The sequence below is a fragment of the Lissotriton helveticus genome, chromosome 1_2 (genome assembly GCF_964261635.1).
Source record: "Lissotriton helveticus chromosome 1_2, aLisHel1.1, whole genome shotgun sequence".
Classification (NCBI taxonomy): domain Eukaryota; kingdom Metazoa; phylum Chordata; class Amphibia; order Caudata; family Salamandridae; genus Lissotriton; species Lissotriton helveticus.
In genome coordinates, this window is record NC_136058.1 from 162884916 (window position 1) to 162902670 (window position 17755).

Here is a 17755-nt window from a genome sequence, read left to right on the forward strand (position 1 = left end):
AGCAGGAGCCTGGGCAGCTGCTGTCCCGGATTTCATTTCCCCTTATCTACTTGAAGCCACTAACTTCTCGATTTTAGGAGATATAAATTTACATCTTGACGACCACAACTGTTCCATTTGCTTGACGCTACTTTCCGACTTAGACGCTCTTAATTTGCCGCTACGCAACTCCGGACCCACACACAAAGCAGGGCACTTGTTAGACCCTATCTTCTCCAACTTAAATAAACTAACATGTGAGCCTAATATACCTTTATTATGGTCAGATCATTACTTAGTTAGCTTCAAGCTCAAACAGGGAACGAATCAGAAATCATCATTTGACAATGTAGATGCAATTTGGTCCAGAAACTGGAAAAGGCTTAACATGGACCTCTTAAACGCCCAATTACTTAATTCTAAACCAGACTTAAAGGAAGTCAAAACCTCGGATACAAACATAATTAATAACTGGTTAACTGCGGCGGCAGATACTCTTATCCCACTAACGAAGAACAAACCGAGGCACCACCGACCTCCAGCCCCATGGTTTTTGGAGACTCTTAAAGCGGAAAAAACTAGATGTAAGGTGCTAGAGAGGCAGTGGAGAAAACACTATGACCCGGTGAATAAACTATCTTACAAGCAAGCTATTAAAGCCTACCAGTCATCAAGCAAGGCGGCAAAGGCGGCATACACTAAAAACAACATTCTGGCTGCACATAATATTCTGAAACTTCTCTTAAAGTAGTACAAGAATTGTCAGGAGCAGCTCACCAATCATAACCCCCTAAACTATCTGTAACACAATGTAATCAGCTAGCAAATTACTTTAATGATAAAATTGAGAAAATGTATACCGAATTTAGTATAAACGAAGTACAGAGTCCAGAACCCACTCAAATGTCAACTACCTCCAATCCTTTCAGCGAGCCGGCAGAACCCTCTGGGAATTACTGACTAGTTGGCAACTGCTAAATACAACATCCTTTATGGATATAGTAAACAGTATTAAATCAGGCTCCCCGAGGGACCCTTTCCCTGCACGCATTCTGAAAGAGCTAGATACCCGGATCTTAAATGAGATAAGGAATCTTCTCAATGCCTCAATTGAGGAAGCAGTGGTGCCGGACTTATGGGAACATGCAATGGTTTTACCCTCACTGAAGAAAGCGAACGCAGATCCAGAAGTGTTTTCCAACTTCCGCCCTGTATCACTGTTGCCTGCTTTTTCCAAAACTTTGGAAAAGCATGTCAATAATCAACTGACTGAATTTGTGAACTCTCAAAATCTCCTGCACCCGTCCCAATCTGGGTTTAGAGCAGGTTATTCAAAGGAGTCCACACTCCTGGGAGTGGCGGATACAATTCGCCAGAGGCTGGACAAGGGTAGCACAGTGGCACTCATACTACTTGATTTGAGTGCCGCCTTTGATACCATATCCCAGTTGACCCTAATCCAAACTCTTAAATCCAAGGGTGTTGGTGGCACTGCCCGTGAAATGGCTGGAGAGTTTTTTTTATCAAATCGTACTTTCCAGGTCTTCTCCAAGAATAATAATTCCAGCTCTCTCACCTCCCCTCATGAAGTGCCTCAAGGCTCTATTTTTAGTACACTGCTTTTTAATGTTTATATCAGTCCGTTAGCAACTATATCAGAAAAAGCGGGTCTTACCATATTCTCCTACGCAGATGACACCCAGCTTGTCTTCTCATTATCGTCAGTGGACAAGTCTGAGGTGTCACCCCTTCATACAGGACTTCAAAACATTGCAGAATGGATGCACTCCAATAAATTGAAGCTATACGGCGGTAAAACAGAACTTCTCATCTTTGGTGAACAGAAGGAGCTTTGGGGAACTTTGCACTGGCCGACTGAAATGGGTCCAACTCCTCAACCGTCGCGGTCCGTCCGCAACCTGGGCATCATTATTGATGACCAATTGTCCATGCAACAACAATCAGTTAAGACCACCTCAACATGCTTTGCCATTTTAAAATGGTTGAGAAAAATCCTATGGCTGCTTCCAGAAGGGACACAAAGGAAAGTAGTCCAAGCCTTGATTACATCAAGGCTGGTCTACGGGAACATCTTATACTTAGGAGCTAATAAAGATGTTCTTCGTCGACTGCAAGTGACCCAAAACACTGCAGCCAGACTGTTATACCATCTACCTAGAATGACCCACATGAACAGAACTATGTAAAATTCCACAAGAGCATTAAGGCATGGTTGTTTAATCAATACCTCCTTTGACTCTTCCATGGCCCAGTGAAAGTCCAAGGCGCCGGGGAACCTCCGGGTAGCTGTTGCGCCATACAAATTCAATAATAATAATCTAGCGCCCTATGGACTGAATTAAAGCGAGGAACTGGCGGTACATTTGGGCAAATAAGAAGAGAGGTTGTAGACCCCATATACCTGACCTCCTCCAGAGTGTCAATATTTTATAATATAGTGATTGAGATTTGCCATTACTTGGCGAGATATTAAAAGTAGGATACAGTGACAATTGCTGATCCACGGCTAACTCACTCAACACAGGCTCAACGAGGTCTTGCGAGATTTTAAAATTACTGAAAATGTTGTACTTTGATATGTTGAATCAGGCAGTACAAGCCTATGAGGTCTCGCATACTATTAGAAATTGCAAACATGTAATTGCAGTATATTGTCTGTTCAGAATGTGAGCAAGAATTGAATGTTTTAAAATATGTAAACATAGTTCTGATCAACGCGCAACCTCTTTAGCATGTATGATTATACTTCACAAATGTAAATGAATGAAATTTAATACATGAAATGATGTTTTTAAAGTATTCAATCACTCAAAGATGGCGGGAGAGTCACTGTTACCTAAGAAGTCTCTTTCTATGTTCATGAAAAAATGATGTAACATACTTTAAAATGGCCCCAAACAGTGTCAATAGTAGACACTGAAGAAAGCATACCGAAACGTGTTTGTCTATCTGTTGCGAAATAACACAACATGAGAAAATTCTCCCCGTGAGTGCTTTAAGTCTTTGTGGCAAAAGGAGAGAGTAAGGAGCGGCGATATTACGTGGAGCACCACCATGCACAGCACCCGTCCAGGAGTGATCCGGTTTTGGTGTAACGCGGAGTGAATGTGTATATATATATATATCAGGGTTTTTTTAAATGCTCCAGTTGTCGGGCATGCAAGTTCGGTGTAAACACCAGTACTTACATGACTCCTTTCAGTCCCATGCCTATCAAAATCAAAGGCAAATATGATTGCAGAACGGAGTTTGCTGTATATGTCCTGACGTGTACTTGCGGCCTGCGGTACGTTGGAAGTACTCGGCTTGCGGTGCACGTCAGGATTTTGCAGCATCTCCGGGCAATTGTAAATAATGATAATGCCTACCCAGTGGCGAGACATTTCAAGAGTGTCCACAATAACAACTTGGAAAGTCTCAGCTACTTTGTCCTTACCTCTGTGCCTCGTCCCCGTAGAGGAGGAGACAGAGACAAACTACTTCGCCAACTGGAATCCAGAATGATATTAGAGCTAGATACTAAGGTCCCAAATGGGTTGAACACCACTGAGGACCTATATCATTTCCTATAAAGTCACTTTACCTTGTATACACAACCCTGAATATAACATCTGGTATCAGGAGGTTTTGTGTATTTCTTTGCCTAAATACTCATTAAGGAAGTCCGCCTCCCCACGTAGATCACTTTAATTAATTCATCAAAGTTAATTAATAATTGTATATACACCCCTTTTTCTGTTTGTTAGTAAGGTGTCTTACTTTCCTTCACTTCGCCCATTGTATATATCTCACGTTTTGAACTTTGAATCAAATTTTCCATCATTGTAGGTTGAAATATGATGCATGTACAACTACCTTATTCAAAGTCAAACGATATTTTATGATTTTGTTTATTTTTTGGTTCCTCACTAGTTGTGGTTACACAATCCCAGTAATTTTGTTGGGGTAATTATACTATCAGACGTAGGAAAGCTGTTTGGGAAAATAGAGGCTGCCATCAGTAGTCTGATGTCCTCTTAGCTAGCACAGTTAGGTGGGGTTGCCATCCTTTTCTAACGATGTCCCCATCTATACACAAACAGGGCATGAAGTTTTTGATTTTTAAGTAGTGTTGTATATATCTGTATAGTATTTATTGAGTATCAAAATATCGTTCACTGAATATAGTTTCCCCAACACAGGTGTACATATGAAAATATGGTCGTTTGTATATAGAGTAAACTAACGACAAATATTTGTACATATATAAGTGACATTAATTTTTGTAGGTGTATATTTATATTCCTGTACAGACATTGATTAATCAATAATGTCAACATATTTAACTTAAAATTTGGGTTATTTTGTGATATAATTATGATATTTACTTTATTCAATTTATTTCTTTAATGTTGATATTTACAAGTGAAAGAATCTGTACTACTCTTGCCTTTGAAAAACTTTGAGAAAATGGTGACATTAGGCATTCATGCTGTTATAATTTTTGTCACCACTGTTAACGAAAATGAATTCATTCAGAAATTAAGTTTTTACTGTGTGTCAGGCAATTTAAGTCACATTAATTTCATGTGTCTTTGTATCCCTCTTTTCCCAAACAATTGCCATGAATATATGTAGTGGTAGTATGTTGTCCATGTTTATAGGTGTCACATGGTATGCACACGCAGTTTAAAAAGTTCAGGTGTGAGGGGTTTCAATTGACTGTGATCAAGGGCATTCCGCCCGAAACGCGTCAGTTTTCTTGTCTCTGTTAAGCGTTGCTTAATAAAAACTCTTGCCTGAATATTGGATTCGTGGAGTTGCCTGCTTTCCTGGGGATCCGGGACGGCAGTTTTGCTTCTTCTTGCTTCGAGATATATATATATATATATATGTGTGTATATATATATTAAGGACTCAATAGATCTATTCCACGAACAAGTCACCAACCAATTGAAAGATCTGAATACCAAGATACACAGAGGCAAACACAAGTACAACAAAGAAATAGCGGACTACAGGGCTCTTATTTCTAAATTACAGAGTAACCGAAAAGTAATCATCCGAGCATCAGACAAAGGTGGGAATATCGTGCTACTTCATAGAGAAATGTATGTGAAAGAAGCACTTCTTCAATTAAATGATAGAATGTGTTACACTAGATTCTCCAGTGCAGAACTCAAGAATATGTACTCAAGCTGCCACAAGAATCTCTCTAAATGGAAATCAAAAGGACTTATCACCAAACAGGAGCACAAATTCCTACTTAATGAGTACCCTGTAGTACCAACTATATACTTTTTGCCCAAGCTGCATAAAAATCCTGTAAACCCTCCGGGACGCCCCATCATCTCAGCGAGGAACAGTTGTCTTGAACATATGTCTCAGTATGTAGATTTTTTCTTGCAGGGGGAAGTTAAAAAACTCCCATCATACGTCAGCGATACCAGTGACTTTTTGAACAAAATAAAAAATATCCAATGGCAGGAAAACTAAATACTCATTGCTCTGGACGTCTGCTCGTTGTATACAAGCATCATACACACGGATGGACTAAATGCTCTTGATTATTATCTACAGAGATCTCTGCCTAACATGCCTGAACATAGGACAATGTTGTTGGAAATGGTCAAAATGTGTCTGGATAACAACGTCTTTATGTTTAATAATCTCATATACAGGCAGTTGCGGGGTGTGGCCATGGGGGCCAGCTTCTCCCCCAGCTACGCATGTCTTCACATGGGCTGGTGGGAGGAGAGGGTCCTCATGGATTCACACTCAACAACAATGCAGGCCCAGGTAGTTACCTGGTTACGTTTTATTGACGATCTCTTTGTGATCTGGAAGGGGGACATGCCATCAGCAGAAAAGTTTATCTCTGACCTGAATAATAACACTTTGAACCTCCAGTTCACAGCTACACTAAGCAAATCATCCATTACATTCCTGGATACTGAGGTGTTTATAGAACAGGGCAAGATGGAAACCAGACTACATCGCAAGACAACAGCCGGAAACTCCACTCTTCATGCTACAAGTTCCCATATTAAGCACCTCATAAATAGTATCCCCTATGGCGAGATGCTGCGCCTTAAAAGGATACACAGCAGGCAAATTGACCTTGATCTGGCACAGAGTGACAGTAAAACAAGATTCCTAGCTAGAGGGTATCCCCCTAAAATCATAGATGCAGCAATCTTGAAATCTAATCAGAAAGATAGAACTACACTTTTGGTTGGCAACCCGCCCCCATTAATAATTTCTGAGGATGCCACTACTAAAAATTGTGAGTTTAGATTTATTGTACAGTATAATGCCCAACATAAGGATATAGCTAAAATCATCTACAAAAACTGGCCTTTGATCCTGAGTGACCCAGTGATAGGGAGGGATCTCCCCAAGAGGCCCAGCATAACGTACAGTAGAGGGCAGTCAATGAGGGATGAATTGGTCAAAACCAGCCCTGAGGTACTGGAAGAGTCAACCTGGTATCTAACACACACAGGCTTTTATAACTGTAAAGTCTGCAAAGCATGCCAACAAGCGATCAACAAAAAGAGCTACCATTCCCCCTTTGATAGCAGGGAACATAGAATCACCAAATTATTAACTTGTAAGACAGAATTTGCCATTTACGTGTTAATATGTCCCTGTAATCTGCTGTACGTCGGGAGCACAAAGCTCCCAGTACATAAAAGAATCCTGCAGCACCTACGGGCAATTGGGAATCAGGATAATACTTATCCTGTAGCGAGGCATTTCAAGTCAAAACATAACTCTAGAAGCAGTGAGCTTAGATATTATGTAATTGACTGTGTACAGGCAAGCAGGAGAGGAGGCAACAGAGAAGACAAATTACGCCGCCTCGAGACGCAATATATCATTGAGCTCAACACCAAGCACCCCTCAGGTTTGAATATCACAGAGGACCTATATACCTGCCTATGAATAAAATGTACAGATGTTATGAAAACTCCGCAGTATACAATACACTTAAGTATCCTATGGGCCTCTCCTACATACAGAGTATTTTAGATTATTTATGTCTTTTTGTACATCTTTTTTACCACATACATCAAATAACTGTTATTTTAACAAATTTTGAAGATTTTAGACATGTGATACAGATTCATTGACTTTTTATGATAACAACCATTTTAAGGTTTTTATAGGTCTATGTATGAATTATGACTGGTCTTATGTCTTTTAAATCACTGGGCCAACCCTGGTATACTGTACAATTGACTCTTTGTAAATAATGCTATAACTCTTGCTAACATTGCACATTTGTTTCATATACTTCCTCTGGGAGGACGACAAGCACTTGGTCTATATTATGTATTTTACAGAAACCGTATATATATATATAATAATGGGTTTTTTACCTCTTGTGTTATGTCGATACTGCTAGTGGTGAATAGGCCCTCAGAAACGTGGTAACTGTCCAGGTATCTCGCATTTGCACTTTAGAAATACTGCTCGTGACTAGTAATTTTGTAATTTTGTAACTTTGTAATCTTGTACATTCTTCTGGGCATCTCATGCGCATGCGGGGCTCCACATGGACACTAAAAAATATAAAATATCATGTATTTTACAGAAATCATCTCTCTATTTTACTGTGCATTGTCGTTGCTGCTAGTGGAGAATGGGTCCTCAGTAATTTGGAAACTGTCCATGCACTTTGCATTTGCACTTTATAGCACTCTCCGTGACTTGTATTTTTGCACATTCTACTGGGCATTGTATGCACATGTGGGGCTCCACATGGACGATTGCCACAACAGTAGGGTTCTCTTGGGAAAAGGTATTATACCGATATGATTATCAGAATTCGACCACTACAGAAAACCTCACTTTAAAAACTGATAACGAATTTTAATGGTTATTTTTACCTTGATTCAAAATTATTTTTCACTTGGTTTAACTCACTTTTTATTTATTATCACTTAAGATTCACTTCGCACGTATTTTACATGTCTGCAATTGGTCATTCTAAGCATTAATGCTGTAATACATTCAAGTATACTACAAGTAAGAAATGTATCTGTAAAACATTGGAGTGAAAAACTGTGAGTAGTTGGCATGGAGCGAACTCTTCTATTTCTATCCTACTTGTAGTTTAGCCTTTCATTGGTAGACTGTATTTAAACGTGTGTCAGGTGATTACCTGTGTCATGTGATCAAGCGCTCTGTGAAGCGCGAAACGCGTCGTGATGACTTTGGGAACACTATTTGCTAAATAAAACACTTTTGCACTGAATTTTGGGTTCAAGTCCGTTTTTGCCAGCTGACTGAAATCTCTGCGCTACATCGGATTATTCTTGGAATATATATATATATATATATATATATATATGTTCGCTCCAATACACCAAAGAGGTGCACTCGCAGGCGGGTGCTCTTTCCTATGGGGGTGCTCCCGTATCGTAATTGTAGCTCAATTCTCCTCCCATGAATGACCTCCGTCGGGAAAGGAAGCACTCACGGGGGCTGATTACTGTTGATTTATTCACAGCAAACTTCGCACAAAGAAACAGATGCGTTTCGGTAAAGACCTTTCTCTATGTCTACCGAAGCGCCACACAGTCAAGGTATTTAAACATACATTCCCAGTCATGGACAGAAAGAAGGGACTGCCACAGTATTGCGGCGTCATGGTGTCCTGGCTCAGTTAAATCAGCGCCATCTTTAAATGTCAAAATTCACACATTATACATATAAATTATATATATAATTGATTCGCAAGGTGAAATGATATTACATAATGCCCACAAATGGGCCATCACCAATCATCTACAAAACCAATCACGCCCTGAATGGGCTCATGGGGTAAGATATTAATTACAAATTCATAATGCTGTAATCAACTTGACTGTTTGCTGCCTCCAAATTAATATACACAGATATACTGGCAAAATACACACAGCAAAATTAAGAGGGAAAATGAGTAAGACCAAAATAGTGAATACACCTTCGGGTGGAACCAGTTAAACTAGAACTAAAACAGCCAATCCATGGCTACTTTTTGCACAAAATATTACTTGTACAACCATGAGCACATTTCATCATATTAATTTAAACAGTAATGTAGATATCTAGACATGATAACAGATTCTTGGTAGGGGTAAGGGATCATTCCATAAGAATCATTACTACAGTTATCACTCCCCAAGATGTATGGCAAGGTATTCGCTACTGTTAAGACCACATGGAGTCTTGGTCTGAAGATCAATAATATACTGCGACTCCAACCTCCGTAGTGTAGAACGGGCCATCCAAGACGGCCTGAGAGTACATTTATTTATATATACACTTTAATATGCAAGAATTATCTTAACATATACACAAAATGCACTTTTTACTTGAATATGAAATTTGGGGGCCGCAAAACTTGTTCCAATGTAAATGTGACTAACATCCAAAGTATAAACTCTCTGTGAACTATGTCTTCCATGTTTACGAGTTACCACCAATCAAAGTATGCACTTGTCACTTTAAAAGGGTTGTGAAAAACGTAGCAGCGTTGTCATGTGATCACGGTCTGGCTAGACCGAAACGCGTTATGACCGACAAATAAATCATCTTTGAAGCCCATACCTTGTGGTCCGTGTCTGCTTTGATAAAAAACAGAGTGGAAGTCATGAGCAGTTATCTAAAAGAAAATAAATAAATATATATATATATATATATATATATACATATATATATATATATATATATATATATATTCACTGAAAAAAACGTAGGTTTTAGGGGTGTTATAGTTAGCTGACATTTCACTCGTACAAAACCATTAAAATTCCTCCGTTATAGTTAGTTGTACTAAGTATAACTCGCACGCCCACAATCCACTGCTGATGATGTCACATATTATGTCATTCATGACATGGTCAGTGACATCACTGATGACATCTCAAATGACATCACTGATGACATCACTGATGGCATCATCCAGTGAATGTGGTTTGGTTTGATATTTAAATAAGTATTATATATATAGCAATCTGCAATGAAGACTGAGTGGATGTATAAGTGTCTGAATGGAGGATTTAGTAGCAATGTGATTGACTGTTTAGTGACTAATTTAAAGTGTCTCACTAAATATATGGGATAGTGATTAAACTGTGCGAATACCTGTATCACTCTATCTCTTGTTGTGTAAACTACTACATAAGTTGGTTACTAGCTTTGTGAAAGTCTATATTAGTATTAACTAGTTAATTGAGTATTTGTATGGGATAGTGAATATGTGTGTGGTTAGGTGGGAGGTGTTTTACTGTCTCAAGATGTATAAATAGTTGATTTAGTGGGCATATGAGGATAAAACTGTATGTGGAAACAGATGTTTGGGTGAGTGAATCTCTTTATGGGTGTGGTGATGAGTAAATATATTTCTCAATGATACATGTCCAACAAAGTAGAAATATAAAAGGCAGTGTATGTGACAGTTGTTGTTTATAAATAAGTATACATAAGACTCAGTGACTGAATCGAAAACTGTATACTTGTAATAGTGATTTTATAACACACTTAGTATGAGTTACTATCTATATGAATCAATAAAGTGGTATTTGTATAAGTGTGTAGCTTAGTAAATGTAAGTATGATCAATTGTTTGCATAATTGAGTAGGATGACTGAATAAGTGAATAGGATGTGTGCTGTGTGTAATGTCGATGTAGGTGTATAAGTATATTTAATAGTGTTCTATTGATCTTTGTTAGCATGTATGAGTGAATCTATAGGTAAGTGTTTAGATGTGTGTGTAGATGTAGGAATCACTGAGTGGGTTTTCAGAAATTGGTATTGGTGTGTCAATTAAGTATGGGGAATTTTGCGGATTCGCGGTCAGCGAATTCGCGCGAAAAAGCAAAAAAATCCGCAAGTTCGCGGATTTTCAATCATAGTGAGGAAAGGGTGGGAAGTTGTTGCATACCCCTAGTGTGTGTGTGGCGGGGCCAAACGGGTGGGGCTTCTACGTGAGTTCACATGCCTCTTGTTTATAAAGGGTCAGAGACCGATCAGAGCAGCAGATGAGAAGAAAGCAGCCTCCTGGTCACAGGAAGTACACGTGGATTGCATTAGACAAACTCGTGGATGCAAAGACCTCCATCAAGGATTACATTTAATTGTAGGCGGTAGATATGGGGAGGAAGCACACCTGGACTGTGGTTTAATTTATGTGACAGGAGCATCGTGCCAGAATGAATCCTGCCTGCATATTTATCCACGAAGATGGCACGTGTTGTGCCATACCTCTACTCATCTGGAGTACTTTCTACTGGCTAATCAGTAAGTGCTACCTCGTTGGGTAAATGTATAGTGCTTTTGCTACACTACAGCTGCGTAAAGGGCCAGAAGAGTTGTCTCCAGTGACCACGTGTGTCTGTAACTTTGCCACTGCGCCGAAAGGCGCCGAGGTCCCTCGAGTGAGCTGTTCATCATAGTGAGGAAAAGGCGGGAAGACCTTGCATACCCTAGTGTGTGTGTGTGGCGGGGCCAAACGGGTGGGGCTTCTATGCGAGTTCACATGCCTCTTGTTTATAAAGGATCAGAGACCGATCAGAGCAGCAGATGAGAAAAAAGGAGCCTTCTGGTCACAGGAAGTACACGGGGATTGCGCTCGAGAAACTCGTGGATGCAAAGACCTCCATCAAGGATTACATCTAATTTTAGGTGGTAGATATGGGGAGGAAGCACACCTGGACCGTGCTCTCTAGTTTTTTGGGCTGATTATAATGCGCAACTGAATTTGAGCTTCAACTCGGGCACCTGCTTATATCCTGTTGAGGTTTAATTTTTGTGACAGGAGCATCGTGCCAAAATGAATCCTGCCTGCATATTTATCTACGAAGATGCCACCGCGTTGTGCCATACCTCTATTCAACTGGAGTACTTTCTACTGGCTAATCAGTAAGTGCTACCTCGTTGGGTAAATGTATAGTGCTTTTGCTACACTACAGTTATTGGCAAAAAAACATTCCCAACCAAAGGCCCTGCAAAGCATTATGGGGTGAGATCAGCAGTGGGCAGTGAATATTATATGGTATCCAATATCAAAATAATTCAACAAAGAGCTGCAGTTCAACCTGTGGTTACTAGATGTCCCTCACAAGTCAAATGCAAATGCTTGATGAAAGGGTTTCAATGGTTTTGCATTTGATTCGTGAGGGGCATCTAGTAACGACTTGTGGAACTGCAGCTTGATGTAAGAATAATTTCAGTGCTTTGCATTTGACTCGTGAGGGACATCTAGTAACGACTAGGTGAACTGCAGCTCTTTGTAGAAATATTTTGATATTGGATACTATAATATTCACTGCCCACTGCTAATCTCGTCCCATAATGCTTTGCAGGGCCTTTGGTTGGGATTGTTTTTTTGCCAATAACTGTGCTTGGGTTGGTCCTAAGAGGATGGGACCACCACTGAAGTTCAACAAAATGTGCTTTTTGTTTATGCTCTTTGTGTTCAAGGCATCTGCTTGGTCCTCCCCCTAGGTTAGGGGGGACCCCAAAATCATCAGCTCTCTCATTGCCTAATGTTTTCATTGTAAAGGTTCACTTTTATGAATTGGTTATATGCTTTTAAGCATGTAACATTATTTTTTCAAAGCATCTTAGGGTGTGGTTGAGTTAGCTGCTACCTATGTGATTAAGCACAGTTTTGGTACTGTACTACATGCAATTTGCAAATTAGTATACACTTTGCATGCTCCGTGGCGCTTACTGGAGGTACCTGGTGGGCTAGTTGGCCCCCAGGGACCCTCTATATTGACAAGGAATTAATTCCCCAACTTAAAAAGCGCCACAGGGCGTGTTTGCACACATGTGAACTCAGGCCCCACCCCTTCCCTTCATGACTATTCAAATGCGCCCCGTGGCACGTTTTAAGTTGGGGGATTAACTCCCCTTGAATACTGAGGGTCCCTGGGGTGAAACTAGCCCACCAGCTACCTCCAGTAAGCGCCATAGAGCTGTGTTGTAAAAAGGGGCGTGGCCTCAGAATACCTCTCTGCAACACAGCTCCCTGGCGCATACTGGAGGTACCTGGTGGGCTAGTTGGCCCCCAGGGACCCCCAGTATTCAAGGGGAATTTGTTCCCCCTCTGCACCCCGGCACACTGCAGGAGCCGGCCCTGGGTGGTGGCGGTCCCCAGGGCCATCAAGGGCTCCAGGTGGGGGGCTGCAGGGCCCCCCTCCCATCATTTGAAAAGCCCCGGGGGTGGTGGTCCCCGGGGCTTGGGGGTCCATAACGGACCCCCAAATTAAAAACTGAGTGCCCCGGGGAGGTGGCGGTCCCCGGGGCATGTGGGGGAGCTCAAGCCCCCCCACACAGGTTTTGTTATTTAAAAAAAGCCCCGGGGGGCATGAGCCCCCCACACATATTGGCAAAAAAGCCCTGGGGGTGGCGGTCCCTGGGTCTTAGGGGGCCTTTGAGCCCCCCGCCCACTTATGATTAAAGCCCCGGGGGTGGCGGTCCCTGGGGCTGGGGGTCTATGAGCCCCCCACGCACAATTTATAATAAAGCCCCGGGGGGTGGCGGTCCCGCTGATACATGCACAGATGAATATGAGAGGCTCCTAAAACGATTTTAGTGGTCCATTCATACATCTATTCGCTGAATTCCCAGGAGGAGACAAAAAGTATGGGTGCTGCATAGAAATGACTACTTTCTGATCAATGGTGGAGTTTCCTACCACACACAATGTTGATGCTCTTAGTATGCGTTGTATTGTTCAGAATTTTAACCACCCAATCACAGGTCTCAAGTCTGCTCTTCATTAGTTCAATGGAAAAAAAAAGCCTGCAACACCACAAATGTAGTTGGTTGCCTTACAGAAGTTTAGGATTGGAAACTGTCATGTATGACATGGAGTATGTTGTCTAATCTGTCTGCATGTGTGCCAGCACTAAATAAAAGTCAAATCCAATTGGCTTTGTCAATGCTTATTTGCTGTAAGGCACAACTGGGAACACATTGCTGTTTGCATTGACACATTATGTAACTATGTTAGTGTTTAGTAAATAAAGTATTTTTATAAAAATGTAAGCATGGCATCCAGGTATTATACTCAATCATACTCTCTGATTGAAATCTAATGGTCACTGGTGTCTTAAAAACGGGCTTAATTGAATTGAATTATAAAATAATGGTTAAGGAACATATGTACATTATTGCAGTTTCTATGGTTATCTTGTATTTGCACTATTGTGTTTACTAGAGCCTGTTTGTAAAATACAAAGTTACTTACAAACAAGGCCTGTTTTCAAATCAGCCACTGAGCAAGTGGTGATGCACATGCTACTGCACTAAATGTAAATGTAGTTTCCTAGCATGAATTGGTTGCCCATCTGCTTATAATGTTGCGTCATACTGTCTCACATCCCAAACTTAGTGACGTCACAAAGCTTTATTAAAATTAGACTACTTCAGATTCCGAAAATCTTAACAGATTTTTTGTTTTGTTTTTTAGGAACATGTTTCCGTCGAACCTTGTTGAAGCTACATTTAAACAGGTCAGTGATATTTTCATTATATATCTAAGTAGATGTACTAAAGTGTTTAAAACATTAGGATCACCTGCAAAGACTTTCACTCTTCTCATACTAAACGCAGTGTAGGTTGTCTGTAACTTTTAATAGGCTAAACGTAGCAGCAGGGCCGGACTGGGAACCCAAAGCAGCACTGGCAATTTTGTAGGACCAGCCCCCCTCCGCCCTGGGGCGGGGCAGGGGGTCCAAGAGTGAAGCACTACTGCTAGTGTTACTGGGGCCCGATATTGCTGCACCGCTGCAAAACAAATCCCGACTGCTGTAAAACCCTTCCAGCCTCACAGGAAAACACCCAATGCCCACTACGGCCACTGTCACGTATGGAAATGTTCTCATAAAGGACACCTTTGAAGCCCAAAGGAAGCAATCCTTTGATCTCAGAATCACAGTGGCTCTGGACAAACCTGCTTAAATGAAAGCACCTTCATATGCCATCAAAGCAGATGAGGGTATAAAATGCACAGAACCTTAACGGAGGAAGTTGGTAAAAGAGCAGAAAATATAAACATGCATTTGCAATGCAATAGGTCACGCATTGTTTTTAGAGTTAGAGCTATTGGTGTTGTAAGGTAAACGGTTTTAGCTTGTGTGTTTTGGAGTAAAGTGGATGTATGTGATGGCAATTATGTGAAAAATGACACAGAATGATGACAACAATCCTATGTTATTTCCCTTTAAGGTCGAAATAGTTCAAAAGACAGCTAGATCTTTTTCATTCCCATGGTATTTACTTACAGATAGGAAAGTATTTCCAAAATTAGAGTTTATCTAGTGAAACATCTGGGTTTAATGACAGTGTCTAACTCAGAAGTTTGGGATTGTTTGTACGAGGAAAAAGCTAAATTGAAAATTAGCAGGGTGTATCAATGTTTTAGCAGTCTCAGACAGAATGGTTGTCAAAAGCTGGTGGCAAGATGGTCTAAGACTTTGGGGACAAAGATCACTCCACAAAATATTACGCTGGCATTAGGAACTATAGAAGAATCAGTTCATTCTGTCAATTTAAGATTACAGCAATTCCGTACAGTTTGCATGCTCTATTATACCCCTGAGAAGATCGCTATCTGGGTTCCAAGGGCCCAAGGCGGTGATAGGAAAAAATGCCCCAAATGTTGTTGTACGCTCCAGGCATAGTACATATGTTTGTCGCTTAGAAGTGTTTTGGCAGAAGATATCCCAGATGATAAGGCAATATGGTAGATTTCACTCTTACAGTTATGGAAATTATATTGGGCTATAAAGAAGAGAGTCAGGGTATGCAGGGGCTTATTACAATCTTATTGGTTGCTGCCCGACCTACTATAGCCAGGGCTTGGATATCTCTAACACCCCCCACCATAAGTGAATTGTGTGATATAGTAAGGGACACTAACGAGATGGAGAAAGCTCTCGCTCGAGTAAGAGGAACTTGCTCTTTGATAAAGTTAGATACTATATGGGGGTCCTTGTCATTAGATATATAAAATGAATAGATTTGATTGTATGAACCCCTAAATTTATAATTTGCAGGGCAGGTTTTTGTAAGAAGAAACGGGGATTGAGCAATAATAAGATTGGTATGATACTATACTGGTCTCTTTTAGGAATGCTTTTTTTTTCTCTTTACATGTTTCGATGCATTACTTATGAAGATTTTTTCTGCTACTTTGTAATGATGTTTACTTACTGACAATAACATTTTTTTTAAATTCTTTTTTATAAAACCTAACCCAATCCATCACATGCCTTTTGTACTATTTGCTTTGACGTCTATATATATTTTATATGTTTATAGTCTAATTTCCTACTTGTCTAAATTATGTCTCTTTCCATTTGTTTTTCTACATTTTCATTCATTTTTAATGCAAACACTAATATGTCACTTGAAAGACATTAAAATGGTAAATAGATGTGGGTCCCAAGGAAAGAATAACAATTTTTTAAACTAATCTCAGACCATAATGTTTTTGGACTACCAATATTTTTTTTGCTATTTAAAGGACTCCTGGATGCCCTGTGATAATATTTTTTTTCTTTCTAGTACCGTACGAAGAACAGTCCTATAGTCAAAGCTGGAAAGGCTTCTCAATCTGAAAGCATTACACATAGGATCCTGGTCTATGGGATCCAGGATGAGAATGGATCAAACATCCAGAACTTTGCACTGGACATCACTCCCCCTCCAGAGGTGATTTACAAATCTGAACCAGGCTTCAGTGAAGGAATGAACGTGCTGGGCATTGTCATCTTTTCTGCAACAATGGGTAAGTTAAAAAATATCCATGAAATTGAGTGACATATTTCTAAAGTTTTATGGAAACCTGTGTGATATAAGTCTCTGTCTGAACAAGTGCTGCTTTCATATATACTGATATATAAAGATTCTAATTATAGACCCATGGACCGTCAACACAGATAGTCATACGTCTATCAAATGCTTTAGGGGTGTTTGTAACCAACCCAAAGAGATTATTGATACAGATGTATATTTTGGCAGTACAAAATAAGACACCCTAGGACCAGTGCAAATACATGTACATAAAACAATTACCCCATTTAATATGGAAACATTATTTGACCAGAGAGGTTACTTGGCCTTTATTGAGCCATGAGAATGCAGATAGATTTTCTTTCATATGATCATTGTGGTCCATTCCTCCATCTTGCATTGTGATTATCCATGGGATATCAAGAACGTATTCTGTATAATTCATGGCTTCTTGCCCACAACTCATTATACCTGTTATCTTGCCTCTTCAATTTGGAACATATATAAATACCATAAAGGATTGGTGTCTAATGTCAATGTTGAATATGGAGAGGGCAGATTTTAGTTAGCTGAGTGAAGACTCAGGGATAGTGAGCAGGGCCCGTTTTAGGTCAGTGTGACAGGTGCAGACGCCCCCAGCACTAAAGCTGGCCCTGAGGGTGAGTACCCAAGGATGTCAACTCTGTAGCTAAATGCAATTTAGAAAAAGTGTCTCGTTTGTAATGTTGAAAACACAGGACAACTAGTTTAAGGCCCTGTTGTGTTTGGCAGATCTCCTTCTAGCCTGGGAATGATACTTTGAAGGATGATACTTTGAAGTAAGTGTGTTTCTTGGAGTTTATCGAGAATATTGGAGGCAAAATGTACCTTATGCAGCAGGGTAAATTAATGCTGGGGGAGGCCTACTAATAAGCTGTTGCATTAGTCCAGTGTTGAAGCGGATCTTAGGGCAGATTTTGCAAAGGTTCAGAAGT

The 17755-nt window shown here is 40.3% G+C and overlaps 1 protein-coding gene across 1 annotated transcript in view; it reads left to right on the plus strand.

Moving 5' to 3' along the window:
- SLC1A7 (solute carrier family 1 member 7) overlaps positions 1-17755 on the plus strand; it is a 720509-nt gene that overhangs the window by 472215 nt on the left and 230539 nt on the right. The window contains exons 4-5 of the mRNA XM_078673458.1: positions 14455-14497; positions 16554-16776. Coding sequence (XP_078529584.1) covers positions 14455-14497; positions 16554-16776 — 266 coding nt within the window. The remainder of the gene's footprint in view (positions 1-14454; positions 14498-16553; positions 16777-17755) is intronic.